The 23,222-nt window shown below is 37.8% G+C and overlaps 2 protein-coding genes and 1 long non-coding RNA gene across 3 annotated transcripts; 1 reads left to right on the top strand and 2 right to left on the bottom strand.

The window, feature by feature from the left end:
- Nucleotides 1-28: 28 nt before the first annotated feature.
- Nucleotides 29-6,656, bottom strand: LOC145239382 (high affinity choline transporter 1-like). Its single transcript, XM_080102696.1, has 9 exons — nucleotides 5,533-6,656; nucleotides 5,201-5,349; nucleotides 4,777-4,897; nucleotides 4,502-4,650; nucleotides 4,270-4,404; nucleotides 3,897-4,050; nucleotides 3,487-3,704; nucleotides 3,007-3,153; nucleotides 29-2,626 (listed from the first exon to the last, which is right to left on the bottom strand). The coding sequence occupies exons 1-9, from the start codon at nucleotides 5,705-5,707 to the stop codon at nucleotides 2,216-2,218; spliced, it is 1,659 nt and encodes a 552-aa protein (XP_079958822.1). The 5' UTR covers nucleotides 5,708-6,656; the 3' UTR covers nucleotides 29-2,215.
- A 20-nt stretch (nucleotides 6,657-6,676) lies between these two features.
- LOC145239375 (EF-hand calcium-binding domain-containing protein 5-like) lies at nucleotides 6,677-21,330 on the top strand. The gene is made up of 29 exons (XM_080102685.1): nucleotides 6,677-7,056; nucleotides 7,818-8,042; nucleotides 8,096-8,209; nucleotides 8,279-8,493; nucleotides 8,709-8,811; nucleotides 8,955-9,072; nucleotides 9,145-9,218; nucleotides 9,318-9,446; nucleotides 9,512-9,638; nucleotides 10,022-10,174; nucleotides 10,559-10,765; nucleotides 10,988-11,455; nucleotides 11,527-11,648; nucleotides 12,039-12,193; nucleotides 12,268-12,359; nucleotides 12,768-12,921; nucleotides 13,190-13,358; nucleotides 13,737-13,855; nucleotides 14,144-14,303; nucleotides 14,689-14,859; nucleotides 15,422-15,594; nucleotides 15,976-16,210; nucleotides 17,343-17,544; nucleotides 17,785-17,948; nucleotides 18,564-18,708; nucleotides 20,019-20,146; nucleotides 20,201-20,305; nucleotides 20,437-20,556; nucleotides 20,743-21,330. Exons 1-29 carry the CDS (start codon nucleotides 6,796-6,798, stop codon nucleotides 20,947-20,949), a joined length of 4,815 nt encoding a protein of 1,604 aa, XP_079958811.1. The 5' UTR covers nucleotides 6,677-6,795; the 3' UTR covers nucleotides 20,950-21,330.
- LOC145239391 (uncharacterized) lies at nucleotides 18,344-20,207 on the bottom strand. Its single transcript, XR_013862297.1, has 2 exons — nucleotides 20,151-20,207; nucleotides 18,344-19,922 (listed from the first exon to the last, which is right to left on the bottom strand). It is a non-coding gene; the product is annotated as an uncharacterized LOC145239391 (long non-coding RNA).
- Nucleotides 21,331-23,222: the final 1,892 nt, after the last annotated feature.

The raw sequence follows: 23,222 nt of genomic DNA, 5'->3' as shown, positions 1-23,222 counted from the left end.
ATTTTCAGTGTAAAAAATAAATTCGAAACCTTTACTTAAATCCAGTACATAGATATACCATTTCAGCAGCCAAAGAAATCCCAACCATTACAGTTAAGGACCTATTTGTAACCATTGTCACTTGGTGGCTACTGAAAGCCAAGTGTTCTTCCAAGTTGGTGAAAAGGTGATGCAGCGTTTGAACTGTGAAGTCCGGCTCTACCAAGCCCATACTTGACCCGAAAAACACCAACCGACTTACAACTTCTAGAGCACCACTAGCACAAACGAATTAACTAATCTTACAAAAGTGTCTGCTGGAAAATGCTTGTTGGTACCTGGTATTTTTAAACGTAATTTGGAGAAGCGTCTGTCGTTTCAAATTGTTAACCTGGTGAGTCGTGCGTTGCGTTTTAACGGAATACTGTAATGTTAATGTATTCACTTTTTTGTTATAAGATTGTAATGGTAAATGTGTTTAAGTTTAAGCACAGATTTAGTTGGGAAGTGTGACATATTAATCACTTAAATTAACTATAAACCGTGGCCTAAACCATTGCTCTTCAACCTTTTTTGGTTTGGTGAACCCCTAAAGTTGTTGTGACAAACTCATGTACCCTGCATTTTGAAAAAAAAAACTTTTGCCATAAATTAACGTCAATCCGCACGCAAAACGTCTTTTGACGTAGAAATACGTCAACTTCACTGAAAATGTTAGACAGAGGTTCGTTTATACGTCAGTTAAAACCTACATCTTTCTTCTAATATCCTGAAAGTTAAATATTAATGGTTCATTAAAAGTTTGTGATGCACCCTTGTATACCTTTTCGTACTGGTGCGCCCCATGCATATTTTAAGGTGCACCCTAGGGTGCACCGTGCACACCGGTTGAAGCAAAATCCATAGAAAACATTTTTGATAGAGAGACTTTGGTTTGAAGAGCACAGGCCTAAACTATGTCAGGGTTTTCTTATATCGTAACAATGTTAGTTGAACTTGTAATTGCCGGTTAATTAATTCTTTCTTCTCGGCCTGTGGTTCTCAACTCGTTACATGCCATGGACCACCGACCTACTAAAACAATGTTGTGGACCATTCCATTTCTATCCATGGACCACCAGTTGAGAACCACTGGCCTAGTATGTCGAATGGCCGCGGGAGGACTCGAGGTTGGTGTCGCCATTTTGTTTTGGCCGGCAATTAAGGGCCGCTGGCCCGCGAGCAGATTTTAGTTAAATTCGGCTAAGTCAAAAATCCGCAAACACTTTGTCATTTTTCGAGCCTTATCTAAGCTGACTCGGGTTCGCCTTTACTTTAGCTCCTGCCTGTCCGAAAGTTAACTTAAAAATGCCATTTTTCCCAAAAATCGCGGTTTTAGGCAAGAGTGAGGGGATTTCCCAGCGCTGTGAGCGGTCAAGTGTATATTCATTGGTCAGAAGGAATATGGGGTCGTTTATAGAGCGCGATGTATATTCTATGACGTACGGGAAGCTTTTGTACCTCAAAAAAAGATTTACCCATTTTCAAATATATTTGTTTCTGTCTAACGCTGGTTTGTTAAATGCGTTTAGTCAGAAAAGAGTACTTTAAATGTATTTAAATTTGCACACATGTTAGTTATTAATCCTAATTTAACCAAATTTGATCCTCCTGAAGTTTGAACTCAAACGATCCAGCGGTTCACCCACAGCCCTGGAAAGTTGTGTTTAAAAACTAACCTTAAACGACAATATCATGGTCAAAGCATGAGATTAAATTGAAAGTGTTTTTCCTGTTCTTATTTACTGTTTTTTTTGTAATTATGTGACAATAATGATGCAAAAAGAATACGGACAAAACTTTTAAAGTTAAAGTTAAGTAAAGTTGGGTTGGTTAAGTTTTTCCTCAAGAATCTTAAAATAACCAGGAATCCGCACAAACCCATACACATTTGCTTGCAAAAGCAATCAAATGTGTAGATAAATGTCTCTTTGCCAAGCGATTTCCTGCTGTGGTATTTACAAAGGCTAAAACGTTGTAGCAGGGAATACTTCCAAGATCTAGGACTCGTCTGTAAAAAAATTTTCTCGAAACCACGACATGAAAAACGTCCACTCAGGAGCAAAATTAGTCGAAATATTATTCAACTAAAAAACACCATAAAAACTGCGTTACTGATTAAAAATATTTAAATTGGGGTTGATGCGTTTTGATTATTGACGCAGTCAGCTTTCTACACACTAATTGATCAATTAGCTTATAATTCAGTGGAGATAGATTCATCCGTTTGGAACGCTGGGTTATCAGTGCTTGTTGACTGCACTTCACTATTTTCGTAGTCATTAAAATCCACTTCGTCTTTTTTCTTTTTGTCAGCCATGGCCACTGTGCGACCCCCGAATGCCAAATTACATTTGAAAACATCGTAACGCGGTGACAATCTGCCACTGACAAACAGAAACTTAACAATATAGGATACGACAAGCAGGGTGACAAACGAGACGGCCATGGAAAAAGTCTTGTACGGGAAGTATATGCCTCCTGGATAGTAAATGAATGCATCCAAGTTGAAAAAAGGTTCACCTCCTCCGAGCCGCAGAATGATGCCGATTATGAAAGCACAAATTGACCCGTAAGTGTTCGGATCAGCGTAGATAACGCAAGTCAGCTAGTAACAACAAAAGATACTTCTAATATGTTTGTTGAATTTGAGCAAAATAATGCTACAGTATAAACTACGCATCTTAAATTATGTATTGAGTTCTGCCTCGTGATTCTTTGGACCAGTGGTTCCCAACCTTTTACGAAGAAATCCTCAATTAACAATTCAAAACGTTTTTATTCGTCCCTACTGCGTAGATGGTAAACATTACAAAGATCATTTAATATTGGGTTTTTTATAAATTTCACAGGTCATATACCCAGAACGTTATAGTATATATTCACAAACCGCATGTAAAAAAGTATATTCCTTCCCGGTTGGGAACCACAGCCTTATATATATATACGTTTGTTGCACGCAATATTCAAGGATTTTTTTGACCTTACCTGTGGAAAAAGAACGACGTACACAAAGTCAGAACTTAGATACCACAAGGAATATACTGACTGGACTGACAGAGCTAAAACGGTTGCAAGCGCTCCGAGGGTGACAATGGACAACCGCATCACCCAAACCATTTCTTTTTCTTTCGCCTGTCGCAAAACAAGTATGATCTGGATTTAAGTTGTGAAATGTTAAACGTAAATATTGATTCTCCTTGCGTGGGGCCCAATGCACCCAACAAGGTGATGACTGAAAAGTGGAAGGCTGAAAATAATATTGCACTGTTATAGCAAGTACATTAGAAGGAGTAGGTCTATAAACTGTAATTGGTGTTTCATTTTAACACTAAATCATCAGTAAAAAATCGGCTGCGATAGGTGTTTGTAGTTCTCCTCGTTTCATAATGCCTTAAGCACGTTTCTCGTCTCTTAACTGGTGGATAATCAAGTTCTGTAGGCTATGCAACATTAAAGAACATATACCTTCTGTCTTATTGCAAGCTTATATACGTTCCGGGTAAACATGCTGGACGCAGAAAGAATACTGGAGTCGGCGGACGACATGACAGCAGCCGACACTGCGCCGAGGCCGACGAAAGACACAGCTACTGGTGTTAGGTACTGAAGAACGATAGGGAGTATCATGGATGCCTCGTTGTTTTCGTAAGGCGATTCGGGCCCATAAGATGTCGCATTCCAGTCTAGCAAAATTGAAGCCAATTTATGGCACTTATACAATATAACAATAGGTAAATTAAGTAGCCCATCATGATGTCAAAGTCTTTGGATTTACTTTCAATCTTTGGTTAAGTCTAAACGCCTCTTTTGTGTTTAACCATTTGTGAGAAGGTATGTGGTGGGAGTTGTTTTCGGTACTAATTAACGTGGTTTACCTGTCGATGCTGCAATGGCGCCAATTAATACGGAAGGGATCGCCATCACGATACATCCAAACGCCGCGATAAAAGACAACATCTGTGCGTGTGCTGCAGAGTCAGATGAAAGAACCCGTTGAAAGTAAACTTGCCACGGCAGTCCACCGAACATCTGTTAAAAATAGAAACCACATTTATTGTGAACAAATACCGATAACGACGTTGAAGGTAAACAACCGATAACGACGTTGAAGCTGTACAATGTACAGTGTAGTAAAACGAAACATGTAGTTCATATATACTCTTCATACAGAACGGCCCATAAATGATAGTCTACTACTCAACTTTGTTGCACCGTCAAGAAAAAGCGTATTAAGCTTGTGAGTCTTACCAATAGAAGCATTGAGTCTATCCACACTCCTGTACTTTCCATTTCCCAGGTCCCAAGCCACGACGTGTTACCAGTTGCTGTCGTGGATATATCAGCAACAGCCGGGTTGGTAAAAGCAAACGGAACGCTTATCCACTGAAAAATATTTGGGGTTAGGATTTAAATTTACATCTACCCCTTTTAAGATATTCACCCATAGTGTGAATACACGCTAGTTGGAAGAAAAACTCACCAAACCAATAAATATGCAACCGAGCTGCACAACGTCTGTATAAGCCACAGAGTAAAGTCCACCAATCAAAGTGTACAAAAGAGCGATCACTGCAGAAACTATGACTGAAATTCTCACGTCAAGGTCCATGATCACAGACAGAGTTCCTCCTAAAACACGATAAAGCTGAAATTTTACCACGAACGTTCCATTTAAGAGTTTGCATACAGTAAACAAACAAATTCCCAATCGTGATTTTGTATGGTTTTAGGCATCGAAATATACGTTATACTTACCAAGCGCAGCCAAGACCGACGCAGACCAAAAGAGCTCACCCAATAGGGCGGGAAGATAAAGCAGACCACCCATTCTTTTTCCAAGTTTGCGTTGCAATGGATCGAGCATGGTCACGTAGCCCTGCAAATTTATTGTGCCACTTTTGGTTTATCTGCTTAGTCCTGTTTGTTCTGGCGACAGGTTGCGTATTTAACAAGCAAAGTTCAAGGGGCTATCTGACATTTTCGGTTATGCCAGGAAAGATTGGCTTCGGAGTTGAAATCACACCAATTAACCATATCGAATTTCACACTGAACCATAGGAATCTATCTATATTTGATTTTCAATGCTAGACACAAAAAACAATTATAATACGAGCCTGTTTGCAGGAATTGAAGTGCGAAAGCGTATTAGATTTACGTCTACTCTCAGATAGAACTTACTTGTTTTCGCATTTTCTTGGCAAAAAACAAACCACCAATGGCGAGACTGAGGGAGTTGCCGATCGGTGCTTGCGTCCAAAGCAACCCAAGACCAGGGGTATAGACGTATTCAGCCGTACCGTTGATGTAACCCCCACCAACCCATGTTGCTTCAAAACATGAAAACTTTTTAGGTTCTTCCCAGTTTTGGAATGTAAATCGAAACGCATATGTTTTTGCGATACATGGTTAATTGGGCGTTTGTTGTCAGTTATACCCAACCCCGTGTTTTTGATTAAGATCTCCCTAAGTAATTAACTCTGGTGGTCTTAAATATTAAATTCAGGTCTTACCGGTCATTGTAAAGCTTCCAACAAACAGTCCAATGTCCCGTCCTCCGACCATAATGGTCTCACTTTTGTCCTCGACCCCACTTTTCCTTTTTTTCCATGCTGCCCATATTCCAATTCCCAAAATTAAAAGATAAAACACGATTATTGAAATCAAGCCTGGTACGTTTATAGCCATGTCAGCAAAACTGTTAACGAAAATATATGCAGTTATGAAAAGATGGTTTATTCTGAAGGTTTAGAAGTATGTTAGCCTGCAGATTTCATCAGCAAATACCAACAGGTAGTAGGCAACCACCGAACAAAGGGGTTTAGTGCTTGTTCAGTTCAGCTATAAACAATCTTTACACAGTTTTTGTTTACCAACCAATTTATGAAAGGAATTCTTCATGCGTACATAATGCACTGACAGTATAATGGAAAGTTTTGCGTTAGCCTGCTAACTTTGCTTGGCACCAGATATTTTTCTTAATCGTTACTCTTACTCTACAAAACTAAAATCCTCTGTCTGCAAAAGTGACTGAACGCGTTTAATTAACACGGTCATAAAGTTTGTTTGGCAATCCTGTTAAACAAACAAATCATATACGCCTAATTGTTGGGCTGCAAAGCGGTCGAACCCCCATGTAGACCTGGTGTGTACCCAGGGATTCAAGGGGCCATTTTCTCATTTTGGAATTGTACATATTGTAGAGGCTACCAAGAGAGGCGGCACTTTAGACTATCTAGGACTGGTGCACATTTCATGACCACTTAAAAAAACGTTTTTCTCTTCACTACTGCAATTGTGGATAAAAAGCACTTTTCGAATTGGTACAAAGATGGATTTTCTGCAGTTGTGTTGAGTTGAAATCAGTAGGCACGACTGAACGCGCCCCCGCTAAACTTTTTTCAGTTTTGATCAATTACAAAGCAAATAAATAGTGCTTTGTAGCAAAATATCTGTATTTTTAAATTAACTGTATAATCGGACATTAATAAAATCTAAGAAGTTTTGCCGCAAAAAAAAGTTTTGTTGGAAACAATTTATCGGATGGGTTACGTAAAAGTATTTGTTAAAATCCATGGAAACAAATGAAGCCTGTGTCGGGACTCGAGAAGTTTGTTTGTATTGTTAGCGTTTAAAAATAGCGTAGTTTTTCTGTATTCTTATTGCTTTCTAAAGAAACTTCTAGGTAACAAAAACAGTGCAATTTGGACTTCTTTAGATGTAGTGTGAGTAAAAGTTACTCAGCTAAGAAACTTAAATTTTGCACCGTTGTGAATATGGCAACACCAGTTTTAGGCAGAAATACTATCAGTTCGGGCAGTGCACATGGCAGCATCTACACAGATGAGTCCTCTGTGGAACATACTGTTGAAGGAGACAGTTACAACATGAGCAATGTTGAGGAACAATATGGTCAATACTTAATGGATGAAAGAAGTTCTTTTACTGAAAGCATTGTAACGTTTAGCTCTGCAACAACAGGCACAAACATTCAGAGCGCTAAACATGAAGAATATTCTCATTCTCCTCTATCTCAAGTGAGCGTGAGAAACAAATAAAAATTGGTTTAATTCAGGTTAATGTTTATGCTCTGATTGCTTTATTGTAATTGTGTTGTAATATGTTCGTTTACCAAGTGAAACCAAAGTCTCTATAAAGCACAAGTTGTCCAACCTATTGTTATGCAATAAAGCCTATGGAGCCATTTTGTGTCCAAAATGATACTGGGTAGAGAAAAATAACACATAAATTCTCTGATATTTACAAACTGAAGAGCTAAAACGTGAATTTAATTCGCCAAATTGAATGAAAATTTTGGGTTCTAACATTTCACCGTAATATTAAAAGCTAAATTGCTTTCTTTCATGTAAATTTTGCAACTTATTTTTCTTGTAAACTTAAAATGCATTCAGCGTGCATTATCACTCTTAAATGTTAGAACCCAAAAGTTTTTATCGATTTTGGCTATCAATTTCGTGTTAAAGCTCACCAGTGTTTAAAAATCAGACAAGTATGTGCTTTACCCTATACCTGCTGTATTCATTTGGACACAAATTGGCGCCCATGAGGCTCTATCGCGTAACAATGCGATGGACTACTTGTGTTTTATATATACTTTGAGTGAAACAAAATATACTAAAATGGTAAAACAACATCAAATGGAAGTTTTAATTCTACCTTGCACTAATGATGACAGATAAAATTGATTAAATTACTGCAAAAAATATGTTTATAATATGTTTTTTGTTGGCGTTCTTTTTTGATTAGGTTTATTACTCAATACTCGTGTCTGTTTCAGAAATCACAAACTCCAAAACTTGCTGAAGCACCGTCGGAAGTCATTCCTGCTTCCATGACTGTAAGTTCTGCTGAAAATAAACCTCATGCAGAAGGTCTGCTCTTAAGTCAAGAATGGCTCCAGGCTAGAAGAAAAGAGTTGGAAGAAAAACTGCTTGTGCTTCAAAAACAGAAAAAGCAGCGGATGCAAGATGAAAAAGCTTCAGCACTTAAATTGGAGAGAACTGTAAGCTGTGCTGCATTTCCTCATTTTTTGTTGCTAACATCGTTTTCTTGTAGCTACCTTTAGATTTGCTTGCCAGAGATTGGTTCAATGACAATGCTGTAAGCTCAGAACTACGGGTGTATTTAATTGAAAAACTTCTGCCAACATTGGTGCTGGGAATGGAAAAGGTAGATTATGAACTTCACAGCACAAAAAAGACAACAAAATTCTATCACAATTTTGTTTCATGTTTAAAGCTACTTTTGGAAGCTGAGAAAAGAGGGTTGATTGAAAATGACGAAGATCCTGATTTCACAAGAAGTCGATTTAATCCCTTAAACTTGTTGGCACAATACTTAATGAGAAATAATCCTCGCTACTGCCAACTACATGAGTCATCACCATATGTCCGTGGATTAAAAAAAGTTGCTGAAGACTTAAAGCGAGATGTTTACCAACTAGAAGCAAACAAGTAAATGTGATTTAAAAATATATCTAAGTTTTAGTAGGTAGTTTTATCATTGGTCATATAGCTAGTGCTGTATTTGGATATTATGACAATATATGTCAATGCTTTTCCTGTTTTTTGATTTGTTATTAACACAAGTCATGTTTGTAAAATATGTCAAATTGCTAAAGCTGAAGACCTAGGAAAAATTACAACATTAAAAAAAATCCTTTGAACAGGTTGTTAAGATTAAAAAGTCAGGCACGAAAGAAACGGATTTTAATGGAAGAGTCAGAGGAACAGAGAGTGATGGAGGTTCAAGAAAGAGCTCGCTTGTTGAGGGTGGGTTTTGTTATGATGCAAAATATAAAACATAATGCCTTTGCTTAAACCAAAAGTTTAATTAAACATATTACTTTTAAAAAACAAACATTTTGACTAACAAGTTTTACAAAGGGTCTGTTAATAAAAATCACCTTTCACAGATACAATTCACACAATGGCTACTTGGGCCTGAAGGAAGGCTTCAGCTACAGCTCATACAAAATGCCTTGTATTCCTATTTGGAAATCTCCTCTCATTTGGCTACTGATGATGAAAAAAGTAACTAACACCTGAAAGACATTTGACACAACATTTAACACTTTTATGATATGTATATATTTTCATTTTTAGTTGCACACTATAGCAAGGAACTAGAAGCAACTGATGAAACAGGAAAAGCTCTGAATGTTGATGAATATGTTTTAGTGAGTAAGAGGCAAAATTTCCAGCAACATTCTGAAGACAAATTATTAAGTTAACAATTAGGTTCAAAACTATAACTATTATTTATTTGTTGCTCGTAGTATATTGAAGAATATGTGTGTCAAATGCCTATGCCAGACTTCAAACAATTACTAAGGCATCTTGATCAGTGTGCAGTGGCCTTCAGAAAAACCTTCGAACATGAAGTTTGGAAGGAAATGTTTGTTAAGGTATGTCCATATTTAAAATGGACAACTTTAAAAATCAATCATGAAAACATGTTTATGTGTTGTAGCTTTTTGAAAGTCTGGATTCTGAACAAAGTGGATTCATTGATCGCCACAGGATGCTTCACTTGCTTGAAAAATTCTATGACAAACTTGAGGATGACCCTAAGCAATGTCTACACAACCCTAGAAAATGTGGGTATTTCAAGGGCACATGTAACAGAATTTATTTGTCTTACATACATGTGCATAAACAGTGGGTAACTGGCCTCTTCTTATAATAGATAAAGTTTTATTATGTTTAGTTTCTATGGTGAGATAATCCAAAACCCAGTGTATAAACCATAGGTCAAACAGAATCAAACCGGTATGCATCTAAAGATGCCAACAACTTTTGGTGAAATGTATATTCTGTACAAATATTGTGTATGGGTTGATTCTGTGGCCCAGGATTTTATGCATTGGGTTTTGGATTATGTTGAACTGCGACAGCAGTTTATTTTCTATGTCGGGACAGTTGTGTTTGGTATTGCAATAAACTGGTTTTAGGTTATTTAATGATGATGATTCATGTTTAGGGCCAGTGATTGAGCTGGAGGAACTTGACGACTTGTATCCCGATTCTGAAGATGAGGATGGAAGTGGGGATGAGACAGTAAATGTGTCCACCGAGGAGATTGGTTCATCTGAGTGGGCTTCAGTGCCTATGTCTAGTTTGGCTGGAACCCAAGGTATGTCTTTAAATATTAATTCCTGTTTTTTAAACTGGCACATTGTAATTAAAAAAACATTTACAGCAATGTTTTTTTAGACTTGTTGTTTATTATGATAAAAACTGATAAACATCAGTTAAGTTAAACACTAATTGGACATAATTGATTTATTGCTGCAGAGTTATTGTTCTAACCATTATATTTAATTTGCTTATCATGCACTGTTCTCTGTGCATTCAGTGTTATTTACTCTATTAAAGGCGACCTGGATTGGATATCGAAACGTCGGTGCAAAAATACAATTGCCAGAGAGTTGTATAAAGTTGATATTATGCCTGGCAGCAACAGCTTATATATCAGTGCATATAGTTCAGCATATCTTCATGCTGCTTTTCTCTACAGAAGCCACTGAATCAGGACCTTCGCATGAAGAACCAAAACCCAAGGAGACAGTCATACAAGATACGTCAGAAAAATCTCCACCAACGGAAGGTGTAGAAATTAAACCGGAAGAAGTCACTGAAACAGGCACGGATGAAAAGGCTGCAGATGGAGAAGTTGATAAAATTGAAAATGATGCTGAACAATTGATGCCAGAATTAAAACCAGGCAAGCAGCATTTGTTTATTATTACCAACTTACTTGTTGTATCAATCCATAGCGGCAAAAATTTTCCTTTTTTTGTATGAACTTGACTATCTGACTCTGTTTGTACTATTTGACAATGTTACCCAAATCGTCTACTTAATAGTAGGCCACTTTCATGACAGTTTCAGAGTAAATTTGTATGCATTGTGTTTGCCAATTACAACTTGATGCTGTGCTTTGTAGAACAAAAAGATGAAGAAGATAATGTTTCCAACAAAGTATCATCAGCTGCAGGAGAAGATAAGCCTTCCAATCCTGTGACACCTGAAAAACCGACAGACAATGCTGAACAACAGGATCAGGTAGCTGCCTCTGGAGATGTAGACGAAAAACCAAGTGAAGAGCCTGTGAAGACACCAGATCAGGAATCAGCTGCTGAAACTGTGGATAAAGATGTTGCTGAAGTCAATGAACCAGAAAAAACAGATGTCACTGACGAAGTGACACCAGCAGTGGAAGTTAAAGTTGAGGATACTGTAGGTGAGTCTAAGGAGGAAGATGAAGTCAAGGAGGAAACAGCACGGGATAAAACTGATGAGGAACCACCAACACAACAAGAAGACCTTGATAATGAACAAAAGCCAATTGAAGTTGCACAAGAAGAAGCAGAACAAGAAGAAACACGTAAGAAAGTTGGAGATGATGCTGAAGGTAAAAAGACTGTCAATGTGTCAAAAACGATTCGTTTGCGTGTAAGTTTTTAAACATTGTTTCTTTTTCAGCTGCAGGTGATATAAATAAGTTTTTGTCAAGCACAAACAAACTCGCTGCAACTCTAGTTACGCCTGCACCAAGCACAGATGAAAGTATGGACGTGGGTCCAGTCAGTGTACAGTTTTCCAAGGTTTGTATGATAATAATAGTGGATGCTTTTTTCGAGCTTGTCAGTCAAGTAGAAAACATGTTAGATAAATACGAATGTCATAAATTATTCATGTTAGGTTTCGAAAAAAGGAGGTAAATGAACCCTAATCTACGGAAAGTGTTCTCTTATTCCTTACAGATTTTGGCAATCACAAAGTTGTGCATGGGTTTACACAGCTGAATTGAGTTAATGATTGTAACTGATTGGACTTTCTCCACTCTAATGTGCATCATATGCGTTGACTAGGCTGGTTCAAAAATCACACTGTATTTCATGGCGTCTTCGAAATAGTTATTTTGTCTTCAATGTTTATAAAACGCCCGGACGTTCGAAAAAGAACAAGTCACTATGATTCCTTTCTATTAAAAGGAAATTCCCCAACCACCTGGGCGAAAGACGACATCGTTTAGCACCGTGCGAAAGCGAACCACGGACAAAGACGCTAGTGACGTGGAAGTAACAGATACAGAAGATGAGGCGGGAGAAAAGTCTACGGAGAAAGTCCAGAATGAAATTTCCGAAAGGTAAATCTAAAAAATGAGGCTACATTGATCGGCGTTGGTGCAGCGTTTTCTCACGTTTGTTGTGACTTATACAGGGAAAAGGCCGAGGATACGGAAACGGTTGCTACGACGTTGTTAGACGTGGAATCCGAAACCATTCTGATCCAACACACAGCGGAAGAAATGCGTAAGTTCAAATGCGTTTATGAAATCGTATGAAACTTTCAAAATTGCTTTTCGTTGCAAAACTTTGGTAGAAGGAAAAGGCACTGGTACGGATGTATTTAGCAAAAATATTGCGCAACAGTTTAAAAATGAACCGTTCTGTAATCTGTTCAAATTGAGTTGTTGCCTTTCAGTGTGTTGTAGTGTTTCTTTCAGACCATTGGTCTTATCTGTAGGGGATTTTATGTTTACTCTGAACCAAGCAACGTATGCCAACTGCATCTATGGTTTTGTAGGTGTCCATTTTGTTTGACAATTATTGCTTCTTTAGCAGATTTTAATTGTAAAATAAACGACATCGACGTCCCTTCATATTGATAATGAAAATCTTGAAACCAAATTTTAGTGAGTAACAGACAATTTGGTTCAGGTGATGATGTATATTTTCCACAACCGGTTGATGTGAAAACGCGACCGGCCAGTGCAAGTCGAATGAGCGTAACGTTTGCTGCTGAGCCCCTGATTCTTCCTGAGCGACCGTCAGCGGAATTCTTTTCTCACTACTCATCAAGAAGCCAGTCTAGGTCAGTTAAGTAGCCATAATTTGTATGGGTCTCGTTTTCTGTCAAAAAGATTAGCTTAGTTTAAAAATATTGTAGTTGATATAAGCTTGTAAGGTATGTAAAATCTGCTCAACGTCACAAACAGTAAACTTTTAAAAGTGCTACCGAGTGAGAATCGGACGAAGTTCTTCATACCAACTATTTACTTTTATCTCATAACCCCATATCCTATCGTAAACCAAAATTATTATTTATTTAGTGAAACGTTTTTTTTTCATGCCATATGCAGGATGACGAGCGTTTTTGATGAAAGCCAATTGAGCCAGGGTCGGTTTGTTTCCCTCCTCGAGAACTTTGTCACTGACGACACCAACCACATAACTGTTGAACAACTTGTGAATTTTATTCACGGTGGATATGTCGAGACAGAAGAGGAAAAGATGTTACGGCTTGCACGGGTAACTTTTTGAACACTACACTGGTTTATGAACAACATTTTAAAACTTTAGCAATCTAACATATGCTGGACATTAAAGGCGTCGTACCGAATCAAGTCTCCCAAGCATTCCCATATGGCAAGGCACAGGCAAGAAAAATCTAGTCTGCGGTGGGATTCGAACCCACTAGAGACAGGCTTGATTCGTTACAACATCCTTAATAGGCCTGGTATACTATGATTTATAGATGTGTATGCTGTGATCGCTGGTCTGCATAAACTCTTCAGGGCTGCTCCCAATATGAATGTATGCTATATTATATGTGAAGATGTCAATTTCATCTAATCTTTTTCAAATTACCGCTGAAATATTTCAATGTCAGTACTTTTTGTGCGACAGGCCCGCAAGGAAGCGTTGTCTGCCAAACACAGACAGATGGTAGATCGTCTGTTTAACATTTGGGATAACGATGGACAAGGAAATTTGGACCACGAAGAAGTAGAGGACGTCCTTTCCAAGTAATACCTAATGATACAATTTTACCATTTTGTTGATCGTATTTTAATTTGACGCTTAGCTTGTATGATTATTGCTAGTTCAATATATCTTAATAACTATGTAATGTACTGTTTTGGATAACACTTATTCGATATTAGTCACATAAACCCTTCAACACCCTAAATGTATTGGATGTTGTGCGAATAAGGCGATGGTCCCAACCCCTAATTTATGATCGACTTCAATGTCAAAGGTTTGAAGTATCATTTTTTTAATGTGATAGAGTTTATTTTTTTTCGCGTTTTAAGGTACAAGGGTGGTATGGAATCGGCAGCACTTAAGCGGGGTCGGCAAGCGGTTCGTCAAATTCGAAAAAACTCGCCCTATCACGACAGACGCCGTCTTAACAAAAACGAATTTCACGTCTACATCAACACTGTGTGCGCAGAAATGGCCGGGGGAGAAGAGGTATTGGAAATAAATGAAAAATGTAAAAAAATACTGATTTTTTCATTCTGTAGTACTGTAAAACTCGGTTAAACCGGATTCGGTTAATCCAGATCGTCGCCTAATTCAGACAAAACTTGAGGTACAAATGATTTGTGATGTGGTATATGGTTTAACTAATCGACATCAGGTAATCCGGATCTTCGCCTTATCCGGACAAAATGTTGGTCCCAACGGGTCCGGATAAACCGAGGTTTACTGCGCACTGATTGAAACCTGATAACGAATAACTAAAAGAAAAGGAAATTTAAATTAACGGATAGTCGGAGCCTTTTTACCTTAAATGTGTAGCCTACACATCTGTAGTTTTTAAAATGACGTACTGACATACACCCGTCGATGACAGGTTTTTGATGGCGTCATTGAGTACCTGACAAGCACAGTGGAGCGAACTTACGCTGAACGAGTAAGAGGCGAAGCTCGACGAAAGTGGTTGGCTCAGATCCAAGCTTCTGCTGAAACAGGAGGTGCATCAATGGAGTCGGTGTACAGGGCTGTGTTCCAAACTCTATTCAAGGTAGAGAACATCATTCCTAATTATCACTATGCTATTTGCATATCCACTGCGTTCGTCGTTTCATAATTGATCTGACTTTGCATGCTTAAAGCACTTTCACTACACGGCTCACACGGTTTACTAAGAAAACGCGTCTTGGTACATGGAATCAAAACGAGCTAGCTTGTGTGTTAAACAGATTAAATATCAGAACAGGTTTATTTCGTTTGAAGTCCATTCTACATTCGAGTTAGAAACTGCAGGAAGTTGTAATGTTTCTTCTACTCTTCATTTGAGCTGTAAGCAAGCAGAGTTGTAAACGGGCCTGACATTGTGACCCAAAATAAAAAGTACAAGCCAAAAACTATGCCAGCATCCCCTTTTTATCAAAACAAGTTGCCGCACAAATGTTGCAAAGTCAGGCCTGATTCAAAACTGTATTACACTAAAACGAACCCGATATGAAAAACCGACATACAGGATATGGACCGGTTTGCCAAATGTACATTGCAGTGAAGTTTAAACTTTGTATTTGATTCGGCCGATTTGGAATCTTTTATACTGCACAGCTAATATTTGTCAGGACGCGGACGCACACGGGAACCAGAAGAAAGTGAGTTCATACATCGCCTTGCTTGAACACAATACACTTTACCCTCATCGTGGTGGAGTGTTACTTCGTTACGTGGCCACCACTCCCGACAATGCTCCATATATGCTGGGGAAGGCGTTTTACGAAGACATGAGAGGAATAAGGTACCTACTTTAAATGTGTTTAATCTGTGAATGTCCTGAAAAAAAATGAATCTTTTTTCCACGTAATGGTTGACGTACAGTTATCCACTTCATTAGTGCTTTATTTTCAGATAAAAAGAAATTTCTACCATTATAAAAATGTCAAACTGCCAAAAAAATGAATAATAAAAAATGCCGAACTAAACCACTGCATCACTCACTCATTACACAATATCTTGTATACTTTTTTGACGCTATCTAACTTATTAGTTAAGGTAATAATGCCAATAGTGGTATTTTTTGTGTTGTGTGCACGTTTGTGTTTTACTTAGGGTCACAAATGACTAGTGAACCAAAAATAAAACCAAGACTATGCTGTACTTTAAATGATCACTTTTTTAGTTTTTACGCCGTTCGCCGGGGAAAGATGGTGCACGTCCCGCGTGTACAGAGCCACGGTCGAATTTACTTCTGGAACACAGATCGGCAGGAGGGAGAAAGGGAAGGATCGCTTGTCCTTGTGCCTTTACGTGATGTGAAGAGGAGGACTTACGGATTAATAGGGATCGACAACATTGATAATGCCCCGGGTGCAGATCGAAGTATTTTCGCATCCCACGAAACCAGCTTTTACCAGGTTGGAAGTTTTGCATTTATTTGTATCCAACTTAACGTTTGTTTATACATAATGTTTTACATCATGGTGACTACGTAAATAAATTTCAAGTGTAAAATTTGTTTTTAGCAATTTATTTTATCTTGTATTTAAAAGTATTGAACGAATTCAACCTGTTACCTTTAACGAACTGGAGTGCCGTAAGGTGGCCCCATTAGCTCATACGGCAAGTGCCTTAATTGTCACCAGCTGCACTGATTAGACCAGTGGTTCTTAACCTTTTTTCTTTCGTGGCCCATTTTCGTTGCATCAAAATTCTGTGGTCCAGTAAAATTTTATGAAAGAAAAAGAAAACTATAAAATTGGTTCGGAACAAAAAAACAACAACAACTGCAGAACATACTTTAAACAGATTATTTATTCAACCATGCATTAGTGGGAAACTTGCTGTTGAACATAACACACCTGCAGAAGTTCAAAATCACTTAATGCAAAAAAAACAAAAAAAAAACAGCACTTTCCCTTCTTTTAATCAAGCAACCTTCAGTTATGACCGATAAATTGGACAGTGGGTATGCTGCTATTATCTGGCTTTATTGAAATCACAAAATAGTTTATTACATCATAAACAAAAAGTGTTGCAGAAACCCAAAGTAACTTTATACCGTAAATAGATTAATTCAAATAAATTTACATTCCTTCTCGAGCCATTATTCTTCTAAAATTGAGTGTAGTGACACAGATGAAAGCTTAAAAATTTATCTCCAAAAATTCTTAAAAAAAGCTTTTTTTCTAATTGGTCTGTGGCCCACCTCAAAATGTTTCCATGGCCCACCATGGCCCACTGGTCGAGAACCGCTGGATTAGACCGTATGGGTCGATACGTGTGTACTGTCTGCAGGTTTTTGTCTTTGATCAGTGGTTCTCAAACTTTTTTATTGTCGGGACCAAATGGTAGTTTTTTAAGTGTGGAAGGAGCCGTAAAAAAACGAGACCTCAGAAAATCACAAAAGATTTCCTTGAAAGCTAAAATAGCAATCTTTGGTGGTTTTCTGAGGTCTGGTGTCTGGTGCAAAATAAGTAGTTGGAAGCCGCATGCGCGTTTGAGAATCACTGTCTTTGATCCTTAAAATGTGTATTTTTTTACAAACAGGGTGTGGCCAAAACTTTCTCCTGGGCGTTTCATCACGTTGACCTGCGCAGAAAGCTACTGCGCATCATCGACGCCGCGATGTCGTGGGTTCACAGTCGCGCGCCCAAGGTCCGGACCATCGTCATTTACTTTGTTGAACCCGACCCCAAAGGTCAAGCTAACCACGTGCTTCGGAAAATGATGACGGCGGATAACAATAAAGGTCCGTTCCAATAATGCTTTTGAAGTTGACGTGTCTATTTATTCTACATCAAAGTCATAACTTTTGTTTACTGTATGTTTGAAACCTTTGCCTTGTCCCTCAAAACTGACTCTTTTATGTATTATGTCGTTTAAATTGAAAGCGATCGTTTTGCTGCTTTCCCATAACCCAGGTCATAAACTTATGTCTAAAACATTTAAAAATATTGAAAACTTGAACGATGTTTTTATTGTGTAATAGGTGTTACAACAGCACATGCCAGACCGACTCGTTTGTACAGAAAGGACAATTTATTCCGTGACTATCTCTTTAAATGCGTGGATAATTCGGAAACGACTTCGGCCGACGCATACGGAGAAAGACACACCGCTTATCCGTTAAGAGACGACAGCGGAAGATGCCAGGTGGGTTTAACCTGAATATAGATTTTTAAAGTGTTTGTTAAGTTTTTGTCATGTCAATACATCTTAAACTGTAACAACCAATGTCTCCTAAAATCTTAAAACTTATATAAACTCACCCTACTTTTCATGCGTAGTTTATGCGGTAAAAGAAAAACAAACGAAATGCAATGTTTTCTGTTAAGTTCAATAGTCTAATACAGGGGTCGGCAACCTTTAAGGCGACGCGTGCCAATTTACTTGTTATTTCCATGTGTTAATGACCTCGCGTGCCAACGTTTTTCCAAATAATAGTGGTTCGTGCCAGCAGATATCAATAATAAAGAGAAAGCAGAGCGTTTTGTACATGCGAGGTTGAATTTTAAGACAATGGCACGATAAAAACGGAAAACAAGCAGTTTAACAGGTTAAATTGTTACTTTAATATAAACACGCAAATCGGTTGGCGTGCCATGAAAAAACACCTCGCGTGCCAACCTTGGCACGCGTGGCAGGGGTTGCCGACACCTGGTCTAATATAACAGGTCGATTATATATTGTCATTGCTACCAGAATATTTCCACTTAGTATTGCGAATTCGATTGTAGTCAAATAATAAATCTGGTTTCGTTTGTTTAGTGCGTTATCGACATCAGTATCGGAGTGCTTCGCAACTTGCCTAGCCACGAGTACAGGGAAGTCCAGAGAATGCTGAAACTGCTTCAGGCAGCTAACCGTGAAGTGATGAAGGAATCTACTGGTGGAGAGAAAACTGTTGTTTTAGGTCAGTGTCAGCTATACCGTACTTCTACATGTTTTAAAACAGTAAAAAAATAATTAATGATATTTTTGTTAATTGATTAGTGCTTGGTCCAGGGTAGTGGAACTTTAATCAATGCTGGGCCAAATATGATTGACGAATATGACTTTACTTTGTTGTGTGGCAAACACGATTATATTGAGTAAACAATAAACTTACTAGTAACCTTTATAAGTGATTCTAGCCGCATTGTTAGGCGAAAATAGGAGTGAGCGCTTTCCTAGTCTGATCAGAAACAATTTTTTTAAAACATTTTTAGCCTCAAGATATTCGATCTAAAAATTTTGTTACGTCTATATCAGGGGTGTCCAACACGTGGCACGCGTGCCAAAAGTGGCACGCAGAGCATTTGAAAATGGCACGCGAGCTTTTGCACATTCATATGGTAAACATTAGGATTTGTTACGCAATTAAATTTTGCTTCAATTGATTCCTCTTGGCCTTTCGTCTAACTTTGGTAAAGATGATCATTAGTAAAGTTATACAACCCACTGATTAAATTGCATTTTTAAAAGCAATTCACGTTTCAATATTAAAACGTGAGTGTACGTGCCATGCTTATATGTTGCAATAAAATGCCCGTTTATTTCGAAACAATTGTAATTGTTGCGTTTCAATCGATGTCAGTCCAATTAATTACGTGACTACAAACGCATTTGTGGTTAGTTGGAAATACGTTTTAAAACCGACGTAACTTGAACAAAGATGCGATTTCGACGTTACACAAAGTACTCTACGGCAGTGTCCCTGCAAACTATTCGTATCTTGTGTCGCATAAACAGAATAAAAGGTTTCTGGAGTATCATAAACAAGTTTACTCGCACTTGACGACATGTTTTTTTTTCTAACCATTTAATATGGTTCTACATATTCGCCAAATAATCGGATTGAGCCCGTACCGTTAAGACGTTTTAGACATGGTTTGGAAAAAGTACCAAACGTTGGCACGCGAGTATATTTTAAAACAAAAATTGGCACGGCGGTGTAATCGAGTTGGACACCCCTGGTCTATATGAAACAAACTGGTTTATTCTCGAACAAATATGCACTTGAAATATAAGATTCTGAGTCAATTAGAACTTTAGCAGCGTTAACATTACTTCAAATCGGTATTGTGTAATTCTTATTGCAAACCACTGGGGATATCGATTTAGTCCAAAAGTTTGTCATCATCAGTCCTAAACAGGAAATAAATCTCGTATTAGTACATCTTTATAGTAGCGTTAATTTATATTACTATGTTTAATAAGTAGTATTTTAATTTTATGTAACAGAGGCGGAAGAGAGAGCTTCAGATGAGACAAGAGTAGACATTATGTTTGATCGTCTCATGCTTACAGACCTGCGTGAAAACGTCAGTAAATTGGACAACAGTCTTTTTGCCGAACTCAAAAACTACCAGGTACTTTTTATTTCATTTCTGCCCAGTCGCTCCAGCAACTTAGCGATTGTTTAGGTTCCTCCTGTGATGATCCACAATATTCTGAAAGCTGTACTCCACCTCTTTCACCACGATCGAGAGATGCACGCTGAATTTGAAGACTGGGTCAAATGCAAACAGGTTTACTTTAAGTGCCAAAGTTTTGTATTTGTTAAGCTACAAATCTTCTCAGCACTTGTTCCTAGACATGAAAAACTTACTATTTGATTTGTGTGCGCAGTCTTGTTAAAGTTTTTTTGTTTATGATGCAGATGTTGACTGCCCGCTTGAGGCAGCAAATAGTCACTTACGATCCTACTTCGGATAAAGAAAACGGCGATGGTGAGGAAAACACTGAAGCCATTGTGCAAAATGTTGGAGCGCTCCTAAAGGTTGGTTTAATAGCCTGTATGGTCCAAATAAACTAACTTGAAATGCGGTCACTCTCGTATGTCTATGTGTTTTCTTGTCAATGACTTATTTTTTTCTTGTAACGTTTTAATTCATGTTGATAACTTTCCCAATGTGGGCGAAAATCTATACGCTTGCCATGGGTTATATATGCATATTTTCCATAGGGAATCGCTCACGGAGCGGTTGCCAAACATGGCTCACGCCCTGCCCAGCAGCTGTACAATTGGGCATTTGTGTGCCTTTCCCTTATTGAGCATGCCCGAAAGATGCGCCAGAACGAAGGTCAACCGGCCGTGACCCCTGTAACGTCTGCAAGCACCAATCTGACCACTGAAAGTGGGGCGGACCTTGGATGTGGCGAAAGTATCTGATCCCAACATACTGTTTTAACGTCTTGAAGATTGCACATTTGTAAATCAAAAAGCTGTTAATTTTGGTGGGCACAATGCATGTATCATTTTTATTGCCACCAATGATTCTTCTGCGGTTTGGTGTTCTGTGTTTTGCACTAAACATATGCTTTCTAAAGTCAAGAAATCAATGTAAGTTTGTGAACAAATTTGTGTGTGTCTTCTTTGCCAATCGTTTGACTTGTACACTGTGATTTGGACGATTGTGTTACTTTAAACTTTACCTAATCAAATTTGTGTTACGTGACATTTTCTCGCCGCTGATTTTAGATTTACCTGATCAACATTTTTTAGTGTTTGCGACAAACGATGATGCATTCTGTAAATAAAACATATACTTTTTTGTTGTTGAGTTCTTAACTTTAAACAAGAAAACAACTGTGTTAGCTTTGAATTTGTAGTTTGCCAAACAACAACCAAATAAAAAACTGTCATAGAAATCATAAAATTTGGCGCAAAATGTTTGGCGGCAACATGCAAGTTCGTCTTGTCGACCTACGCCCCCAGGGCAAACAGCGGAAAAAAGGCTCCAGCAAACACACAAAACATCGCATATCTCCAGTTCTAGTACAGGTAGAAAGGTGAAATTTCACACCTTGCTGGAGCCTTTTTTCCGCTGTTTGCCCTGGGGGCGTAGGTGTCTTGTCGTACTGTTGTTTGTTTAGTTTCAGCAAATTATTTTGTGTTTTAGTCGAGTATTTTGTGTTCTAGCGAAAATTATTTAATACGGCTTGCAATGATATGAGGACTTTTTTATCATTTGTTACATTATTGCTCAATACTAGTCATTTCTCATACTGTTTCCGATTTGAAACAGAGCCCCATAATAGTGCATGACCTAAGGGTGGGGCACAATGGGCAATGGAAACTTATGGAATACCCAAGGTTGTCATTTTGACTTTTTTAGGTGTTGAAGTAGTATGTACATGTGTTTTGATAATGTTATTGGTGGGTGCCATTGTTGAGGCCATATACACACACGACCCCAGAAAAACCTCACTGGATGAGAAACACGAGTTTAGTAATTTGTCTCTCAGCTGTGTGTCTGTTTGAGGGAACTTGTAGTTGTAACCTTTAGCATCTTTTCACAGTAGTAAACTATGACTTGCTTGCTTATTGATCAAATTGATTAGCAAAAGCAACTAAAATTAAAACCTTACAATTAAAAATGTAAATAGGCACTAAAAGATAAATTGACAATCCTTGTAAAAAAATGTCACTCATAAAATATGGTCTTTCAGGTGGCATAGGCAATATCATTATTATCATACAATCTTATAAAAATAGTTAGGCTAACCAGGCATCTGAAACTCTTCTCAGGTTTTGAAGAAAATTAATACACCCCACTTGCTAGGTACAGAGATACAGATTATAATTGCAGTTGAAGTGTTGTTTGTTGCAGTTTTTAATTTCTCGGTTTAGTAAAATAAGCCATTTTGCAGCTAGTAATTGGAAGGGTCTGTGAACAGCATGAGGACTAAACAATTCTGGAGGTATAATTGTTAAAGAATCACCATTTGGAAAAAAACAGTGGCTCTTAGTTGGTTAAAGTTGTACAGAAATCATCTTAAACAAAAACACACATGGAATCTTGTATATATACTGTTTCAGTTGTTGTACTAAATTTTGGTTGGGTAGCTTTGATTTCTGTACTTGATTAGTTTGCTTTCATACCCATGAAAGAAAACTACTAAAACCACCCATACTCGGGTTTCAATGGTTTTAATTTGTAAAATGTTATCTAGGATGTTTGATGTAGTGTAGAATCTAATTAAAAGCAATCTGAAAAGAATTTGGACTATAGGACAAATCAGAAGATGGAAAGAATGAACACCATCCAATTCTGATTGCAACAAAATTAGGTTGGTTATTCAAATTAGGTTGGTAAATGGAGGCTGTGGCTAAAAGGTGACATTAGCATTGAGTGAAGTTGAAATTTTCTGTCATTTTTAGAAAATTTTGACAGTTAAAGCTTGCGACAAAGCTAGTTTTTTGCTATGCTGTTTTTTTGCCAAATGTGACATTAGAAAAATGATGGGTGATTCTGCTGCAAGAAAATAATCAACTATTATTAAGTTTTAAAAGGTTTTGATATTTCATTACAGTATTAAATTATAAGTTTGCACAGCTCTTTTTATAATCCAAGCCATAAACCAGAAATTTGAACCCGAACCATAATTACATTTTAAAACCTGAACCGAACCCAAACGCTTTAAAATAGGAAGTAGTGCACC

Source organism: Phallusia mammillata, chromosome 7, assembly GCF_965637545.1.
Source record: "Phallusia mammillata chromosome 7, kaPhaMamm4.hap1.1, whole genome shotgun sequence".
In the NCBI taxonomy this organism is placed as follows: Eukaryota; Metazoa; Chordata; class Ascidiacea; order Phlebobranchia; family Ascidiidae; genus Phallusia; species Phallusia mammillata.
This window is presented reverse-complemented; position numbering and strand designations above follow the sequence as displayed.